We start from the raw sequence: 8,968 nt of genomic DNA, 5'->3' as shown, positions 1-8,968 counted from the left end.
TCAGAAGGGTTAAAACCAATAAAAATCAGTTCCCAGTGGCTTATTTTTTTTTTCGAAGTTTTTTTCAAAAATGTACCCATCATGGAATATCCCGAAAAAAGGCTATTAAGAGCCTGATTTTCGCTATCTGTAAATCCAGTCGTCCATTTTCCTGTGCTGTCACTGAGTGACGCCAATACAAACAAACATGGCGGATAGAACAGAAAGATATAGCGACATTAGCTCGGATTCAGACTCGGATTTCAGCGGCTGAAGCGATTCAACAGATTACTCATGTATTGAAACGGATGGTTGGAGTGTGGAGGCAGATAGCGAAAACGAAATTGAAGAAGAAACTGAAGCTATTGAGCCATATCACGACGGACAAAGGCAGCGCGGACGAATTCAGCGATCGCCTTCAAACCAACAATTGCATCTTTTGACCACAGGCATAACGTAAATCTGTCGATTGGTAAGTGTTTGTTTGGCATTAAATGTGGGTGGAAGGAAAGGCTGGATGCAAATATAGCTACACATGAGGCATATTGATGCAATATGTACATACAGCTAGCCTAAATAGCATATTAGCATAGATTACCTGGCAGTCATGCCGTGACCAAATATGTCTGATTAGCACATAAGTCAATAACATCAACAAAACTCACCTTTGTGATTTCGTTGACTTTATCGTTGGAAATGTATCTGCTTTGAGTGTCGCAGGATATCCACACATCTCTGTCGTAGCATCGCTATCGTCGGTAAAATGTGCAGAACAAACGAGGGACTTTCGCATCTCTTGACACTGGATGCAAATATAGGTACAAATGAGGCATATTGATGCAATATGTACATACAGCTAGCCTAAATAGCATGTTTGCATCGATTAGCATGCCGTGCTAATTGATGCACACTCCACGTAAGTCAACTTGAATCCGTCCCTGATCGTGTAGTTACAACCTCCGACAACACGCCGATGAGGCATGATGTCTACAAGGTACGGAAAACAGTCAAAAAAACGGGAAATAACAGAGCTGATTTAACTTGTGTGTGTAATGTGTTTGAGAAAAAGGCGGATTGCTCCTTGTTGTAACGTCACGGGTGAAAGGTCTTTGCTCCGACAGCGAACAACTGAAAGGCGTTTAATTCGCCAAATTCACCCTTTTAGAGTTCGGAAATCCGTTAAAAAAACATATGGTCTTTTTTCTGCAACATCAAGGTATATATTGACGCTTACATAGGTCTGGTGATAATGTTTCCCTTTAAAGGAAAACAGCACAAAATCAATCAATCAATCCATCAATCAATCAATCAATGTTTATTTATATAACCCTAAATCACAAGTGTCTCAAAGGGCTGCCCAAGCCACAACGACATAATCGGTTCAGAGCCTACATAAGGGCAAGGAAAAACTCACAACCCAGTGGGATGTCAATATGAACAACTATGAGAAACATTGGAGAGGAGCACAGATGTGGGTGACACCCCCCAACCCCACCACCCAACGGAGACCGGATGCACTGGGCATCGAGTGGGTCTAGCATAATATTGTGAAAGTCCAGTCCATAGTGGATCTAACATAATAGTGAGAGTCCAGTCCATAGTGGAGCCAGCAGGAGACCATCTCGAGCGAAGGCGGGTCAGCAGCGCAGAGATGTCCCCAACCGATGCACAGGCGAGCGTTCCACCCCCGGGTCCCGACTCTGGACAGCCAGTACTTCACTGGACTTGTGCTGTGCCCCCCCCCCCCCCCTCCTTCCACAAGGGAGAGGGGGGCAGAAAAGAAAAGAAACGGCAGATCAACTGGTCAAAGAAGGGGGTCTATTTAAAGGCTAGAGTATACAAATGAGTTTTAAGATGGGACTTAAATGCTTCTACTTTTACTAAATCCAATTGTATGGCAATATTTGAATGAAAATCAACCCCTTTTTGTTTGTTTTAAAATCTGCCATATATAATAATAGCAGCACATCAGGAAGAATGTGACAGAAAAACTCAACTTTCGACATCCAGGAGTTTGATTGGGATACGTCATTTCCTCTTTCCTAATGTCATAAATAAGTTATATACTATAATATCTAATTGTAGGTGGAAAAACAAACGTACAATGCTTTAATTATGTGTATTCAATCTTCAAAGACAACAATCAGGTGACAAGGAGTACTACAAGTTGATGATGTCATAGGAGCCTTATTTGCATAAATCCATGTGAATGGGCAAAAAGGGCCTCCAGTCTTTGTCACTTCCTGTTTATTCGGCTGCCTCCTTACCGTTGCTGTGACTTCCTGTTTAAATATGACATAATTTCCTTAGACAACAATCGACTTTGCTTTCGCGGGACATGTAAAGATGACATCACCTGTTTCCAAGGCCGGCCGTGGGAGGGGCCACAGGTAGGCGTCGTCGCGTCGGTCCCGCAGTGCCGTCACGTACTGATCTAGGGCGCCACAGAAAAGGTCCGTGGTTAACCGCTCGCCCCCTGGTGGATAGCCAGAGGAAGTGCATGGCGCTTACCTCCGAGGACGTAGTAGCGCTGCTGCGAAAAGGTCACCTTGTTGAAAGCGTGGCAGATGTAGCCGCGCTTCAGCAGCTTGGCGGCGTACCTGCCAGGCTCCCGGCGGTCCTTGAAGCCCCGGAGGTTCTGGTGCAGCCATCGGACCACGTCCGAACCTGCCGGAGTAAAAAGAGACACGTTTTGTAGCGCGGTCCAATTATTTGCTGTCATATTCTGTTGCTGCAACGCATTTCTGTGCAATCAAACTAAACAAAATAAACATTTGTCAACAAAAAATGGATTTGGTATACAATCTAAATATTTGAAAAAAAAAAAATAATACTTACAATTTGCAAATATTTTGGAGGATTTTAAATCGCTTTCTGTTTTTTTGTTTACAAATCTTTTTTTTTATAGAAATAATTTTTAGGGCACAAATTTTGTTTTTGGGATGCAAATCAGAAATGTTTATAGAAATAGTTTTTTTGTTACCGTTGAAATAAGTTGAAAAACTTATTCGGGTGTTACCATTTAGTGGTCAATTGTACGGATTATGTACTGAACTGTGCAATCTACTAATAAAAGTATCAATCAATCAATCAGTTATTTGGGTAAAAATCATTGTGATACAAATCGTTTTTTCAGTTACAAATCTTTTCGTTTTTGAGGTTGCAAGTTTTAATTTTGGTTTTAAATAGTTTTTAGGTTAAACATCTTTTTTTGACTGCAAATTATTTTTTCTCCTTTGCAAATGTTTTATTTTGGTTACAAATCATTTATTTTCTTAGAAACATTTTTTTTGGTTGCAAATTGTTTTTTAGGGTACAAATCGATTTTGGTTACAAATCGGTTGTAAATCGTTTTATTTAGGTTACACATTTGTCAGGTTCAAACACTGGTGACATCTATTAAACAAGACAAGAAGCAAGGAATTAAACAGAGACAAAATTATATTTGGATAAATTGAGGAGAAACGTCTGGTCTGTACTTTTTGTCCAGTCCCGCCGTGCTCTGATGAAAGATTGTACGCCTCCTCTTTTATTTGGACTTTCCATGATTACATGGCAACAGCTGTTTCTAAAGGAAGGGGGTCGTAAACAACCGCTGCATTTGGTCACAAAACATGTCAAAGAAAAGGTGCCTCTCCGCTTTGTAGATCCCGGGTCAAGAAAAAATCTTCCTGCGGATTACAATAGAAGAAAGAAACTGACACCTTAATGTTGCTTCCCATCCTACACAGTGGAGTTTTACAAGCCTTTTGATTGGTAAGATCAAAGACAGCTTTTGTCTGCTCATCGGGAACTCATTGAAACACGACGTTTTGTGATAACTTAGATACAATTATTTTGACAAGATTTTTTTTTTTTTCAAATCATTTATTTTGTCAGAAATCGTTTTTTGTTTTTTTTAATTACAAATCTGTTCTTTGGTTACACATTTTTTTGGGGTTGTGAATCATTTTATTTGTGTTATAAATCTTATATTTTGTTAGAAAATCAGGTCAATAATCTTATTTCTCAGATTAATTTTTTTTATTTTGTTTGCAAATCTTTTATTTTGTTAGAAATCCGTTTTTTGTTACAAAACAGTTTTTGGGTTACAAATCTGTTTTTTTTTTAATGCAAATGTGTTTGTTCTTTTTATGCAAATCGGTTTTGGGTCACAAGTACAATTGGTAACCCAAAAAGTGATTCGTTACCAAAACTATTTTTTGTTTGGAAATCTTATATATTTTAATTTCAAATTCATTTTGAGGGATTGCAAATCTTTCCTTTTGTTGCATATATAGACACAACTTCCTCTCAGTCATGCCCATATTTGGTCATGTCCAATAAAGAGACTACCTTACCCTGCCAGCTTGATTGGAATGGGTGTACCTACCGATGAATGCGTTCGGGATGATGATCTTGATCCACATCCTGTCCCGGACCTCCACGCCCGATTCCGGGTGGGTCATCGCCTTGACAACGGCCGCCATGTCGCTGTGGACGCTCAGCCGCTCGTCTTCGCCTGACCACGCGACAAGGACATTTGTCAGCGGACGGAACGCGCGAGTGACCGATCGGTGCAATGGTGGTCACATGGTCACCGTAATGAGGGAGGAGCTTCCCGGCCATGGCGGTTGTGTGGGACACCCAGGAGGCGGGGTCAATGGGGCGGACCGGCTCACCTAAGACCGAGAGGCGGTGAATCCTTTGTCATGTCCTTCACGCCGTGCCGCGTCACTCACCTTTTGGCGGCCTGAAAACACTCGCGGGCCAACACTTGACCACCGTTAACGTCACCGGCCTGCGGGCATGTACACACACACACACACACACACACACACACACACGCACACACACGCGCACACACACACACACACACACACACACACACACACACACACACACACACACACACACACACACACACACACACACACACACACACACACACACACACGTTGCCACATTACGCAATCATGAGATAAGGTGCAGAGGTCACCCGGGTTGACGGACGACGTCTCGGAGGACTCGTACGGCGTCCTCGCTTCTGGCGTTCTCCAGGTCAACGTCGTTTACCTACAGCGACACGCTCACGTCACAGGCACTGACAGGAAGTGGCCGGGGCAGCCTCACCTGCAGCAACATGTCGCCCGGCTCAATGCGTCCGTCCGCCGCCACGGCCCCGCCCTCCATGATGGACCCAATGTAGATGGCGCCATCGCCGCTGTCGTCGTCTTGGCCGACGATGTTGACCCCCAGGAAGTTAAACCTCTCTGCGCGCACACGCACACACGCACACACACACACACACACACACACACACACACACACACACACACACACACACACACACACACACACACACACACACACACACACTCTTTTATTTGGTACCTTCTTGAGAACTTCGAATAATGCCTACCTCTTTAGGACCACCCAATCTAGATATATAAAGATTTGTATTTTCAAAAGTAATAATATATAAATACAAGAGGTGTGGGAAAAAATCAAAAAACATTTTTGGTATTTATTTATTTTTATTTATTTATTTATTTTTTTATCAATCCAACAAACCACTACACAGCAATACCATAACAATGCAATCCAATTCGAAAACCAAACCTGACCCAGCAACACTGCAATAAACAGAGCAATTGAGAGGAGACACAAACACGACACAGAACAAACCAAAAGTAGTGAAACAAAAAGGAATATTATCAACAACAGTATCAATATAAGTTATAATTTCAGCATAGCAATGATTAAAAATCCCTCATTGACATTATCATTAGACATTTCTAAAAATAAAATGAAAGAACATTAGTGTCACAGTGGCTTACACTTGCATCGCATCTCATAAGCTTGACAACACACCGTGTCCAATATTTTCACAAATATAAAATTTGTCATATTTTTGGTTCGTTTAATAGTTAAAACAAATTTACATTATTGCAATCAGTTGATAAAACATTGTCCTTTAGAATTATAAAAAAAAAAATTTTTTTTAATCTACTACTCTGCTTGCTTAAAGGTGACAGAGCTTTCGCTGCTGCTGCTCCCAAGCTCTGGAAGGACCTACCTCTGAGTGTTAGACAAGCCTCCTCTCTTCCTGTTTTTAAATCTCTCTTAAAAACATAGTTTTATTCCTTGGCTTTTAACACTAAGTGATATCCATCCTGCAATGGCGCCCCACTATACACCTGCTGTAAACCTGTTTTTATGTTTTATTTATTTATTTTTTATCATGTTCTGTTTGTGTTGTGTTGTTTACTCGGTCCTCGTATGTTCTTTTAACCTTTCCATTGTACAGCACTTTGGCTACCCCTGTGGTAAATTTTAAATGTGCTTTATAAATAAAGTTAGTTTGATTTGATTTGATTTGATTTGATTTGCATGTCTCTCATAAGCTTGACAACACACTGTGTCCAATATTTTCACAAAGATAAAATAAGTCGTATTTTTGGTTCATTTAATGGTTAAAACAAATTTACATTATTGCAATCAGTTGATAAAACATTGTCCTTTACAATTATAAAAGCTTTTTTTTTTTTTTTTAAATCTACTACTCTGCTAGCATGTCAGCAGACTGGGGTAGATCCTGCTGAAATCCTATGTATTGAATGAATACGGCATTGTTTTGAATCGGAAAAATATCGTTTTTGAATCGAAAACCGAATCGAAAAAATCGATATATGATCGAATCGTGGGACACTCAAAGATTCGCAGCCCTAATAAATACTATGCAAATGTCAAAAAGCTTGTGAAAAATTTGTTGGAATTTCACAAGGAAAACATAAGAATTTTGGCAGTATTATAGTAAAAGTCGTCATTTTACTTAGAAATACAAGAACACAAACACACACACACTCACAGTGAGCTCGCTGATCAGGTGCATGCTGGGAAATGTGGTCACACACTCACCCATGTTGAGGCTGACAGTTGTCATGTTGATTGAGGAGTCACTGACGCTGCTGACTGACTCACACTGACACACACAGCCGACACGTGCCAGTCAATCAATATGTCAATCAATCACTTCCTGTGTGTGCGTGTGTGTGTACCCTCTCCATCCCTTTCAGCTCTTGCTGCCGTGGCGATGCGACCCTTTCCTCCGCCCGACTAGCTGAAGTTGCTGTGACAGTATAGCCTGATATTGATTGACAACCGGGTGGTTGCCTAGCAACAAACAAGCGCGCTAATTTACTGAGGTCAAACGAAAGAAAACGTACCCAGAAGCGTCCGCTGATCCACAAAGTCCAGGATTTAAAAATAAAAGGGACGTCGTTCCTGGGAAATGGGTCCCCGCCGACAAAAACGTCTTGACTTTTATCCACTGGACAATACTTGGCCGGTCACGTGACCTGTGGGGGCCAATGAGAGCGCAGCAGCAGAGAACAGGTTATTTGGAGCAGAAGATGCTGACCTGAGGCCCGGCCTGATGACATCCCTCGGCCAATCACAGCGCCCTACTGCCTAGCTTAGCATTGCTAGCCTGGCTTATTATAAAAATGTATTATAGACATATTTTTATTTAGTTTTCAGACTATTATTATTATTGCTACTATATTGTTAAATAGTTTGAAAAAAAGTACCTAGTTTAGCACCGCTAGCCTAGTTTGTCATAAATAATCTGTGTATTTATTTTGAAAATGTATAATAGACAGGTCTATTTTTATTATCCGATTGTTAACAGAGCTGTAAAATATTGTTATTGGAATAAAGTTAGAAAAAAAAAAAGTCAAAAATGAGCATTGTTAGCCTAGTTTAACACTGCTAGCCTAGTCGAGCAACAATAGTCTCTGCGCACTTATTTTAGAAATGTGTAATCGTTTTATTTTTATTGTCTGATTGTTAAAATGTACAAACTATAATATTGAGATAAAGTTTTTTTTTAAAAGCCTATCTTTTAGCATTGCTAGTCTACTTTAACATTACAAGCCTATTCCAGCAACAATAGTATGTGCGTATTTATTTTGGAAAACTATGATAGATGTTTTAGTTTTATTTTCTGATTGTTAAAATGTATGAACTACAATACTGAGATACATTTTGAAATGAAAAGCCAAGCTATTAGCATTGCTAGCCTAGTTTAACACTACTATTTTGGTTTAACACTTCTAGCCTAGCAAAAATAATTTGTGTGGACTTATATTGAAAATGTATAGAAGACTTTTTTTTTTGTTTGATTTTTAAAAAGTCTGTATAATAATATTGAGATAAAGTTTGAAAAATAAAAAAAGCCTAATTTAGCACTGCTAGCCTACTTTAACATAAACAAGCTGTGTGTTCTTACAGTATATTGAAAATGTATAATAGACATTTAAATTAAATTTTCTTATTGTTAAAATATCTGCACTATATTATTGAAATAAAGTTTCAAATAATATGCCTAAATATTAGCACTGCTAGACTAATTTAACACCACTAGCCTATGTTAACACTGCTAACCTTGTTCAGTAAAAATAATCTAAACATACCTTTTTTTTAAATTGTTTAATAAAAATGTCATTATTTTCTGATTGTTAAAATATATGTACTTTATTGTTGAAATAGTTTAAAAAAAACGTGGTTTAGCAGCACTAGTTTAGCAGTGCTAACCAATTTAGCATTACCAATCTGTATGCACATATTTCAAAAATGTGGACCAGACTTTTATTTTCTGATTTTTAAAACATCTTTACTATATTGTTGAAATAAAGTTCGATAAAAAAAAGCTATCTTTTGGCACTTGTAGCCTATCTTAACACTGCAAACCTAGTTTAGCCAAAATAATCTGTATGTACTTATTTTGAAAATGTGTAAGACATCTTTATTTTTTTGTTAAAATATCCGTAATATATTGTTATTGAAATAAAGTTTGAAGAAAAAAGCCCACCTACTAGCATTGCTAGCCTAGCTTAGTTAAAATATATGTACTATATTAGTGCAATTGTTTGAAAAAATAAGCCTAGTTTAGGACCTAGCACTGCTAGCCAATTTAGCATAAACTATTTGTATGTACTTATTTTGA

At 39.0% G+C, this 8,968-nt stretch overlaps 1 protein-coding gene across 1 annotated transcript; it reads right to left on the bottom strand.

The window, feature by feature from the left end:
• Positions 1 to 2,083: 2,083 nt before the first annotated feature.
• Positions 2,084 to 8,961, bottom strand: LOC133536991 (segment polarity protein dishevelled homolog DVL-3-like). Its single transcript, XM_061877789.1, has 10 exons — positions 7,020 to 8,961; positions 6,880 to 6,943; positions 5,092 to 5,231; positions 4,958 to 5,034; positions 4,701 to 4,759; positions 4,560 to 4,640; positions 4,352 to 4,480; positions 2,491 to 2,646; positions 2,336 to 2,413; positions 2,084 to 2,261 (listed from the first exon to the last, which is right to left on the bottom strand). Exons 1-10 carry the CDS (start codon positions 7,026 to 7,028, stop codon positions 2,227 to 2,229), a joined length of 828 nt encoding a protein of 275 aa, XP_061733773.1. The 5' UTR covers positions 7,029 to 8,961; the 3' UTR covers positions 2,084 to 2,226.
• Between the last annotated feature and the right edge of the window lie 7 nt (positions 8,962 to 8,968).

The sequence above is a fragment of the Nerophis ophidion genome, linkage group LG18, assembly GCF_033978795.1.
Source record: "Nerophis ophidion isolate RoL-2023_Sa linkage group LG18, RoL_Noph_v1.0, whole genome shotgun sequence".
In the NCBI taxonomy this organism is placed as follows: domain Eukaryota; kingdom Metazoa; phylum Chordata; class Actinopteri; order Syngnathiformes; family Syngnathidae; genus Nerophis; species Nerophis ophidion.
This window is presented reverse-complemented; position numbering and strand designations above follow the sequence as displayed.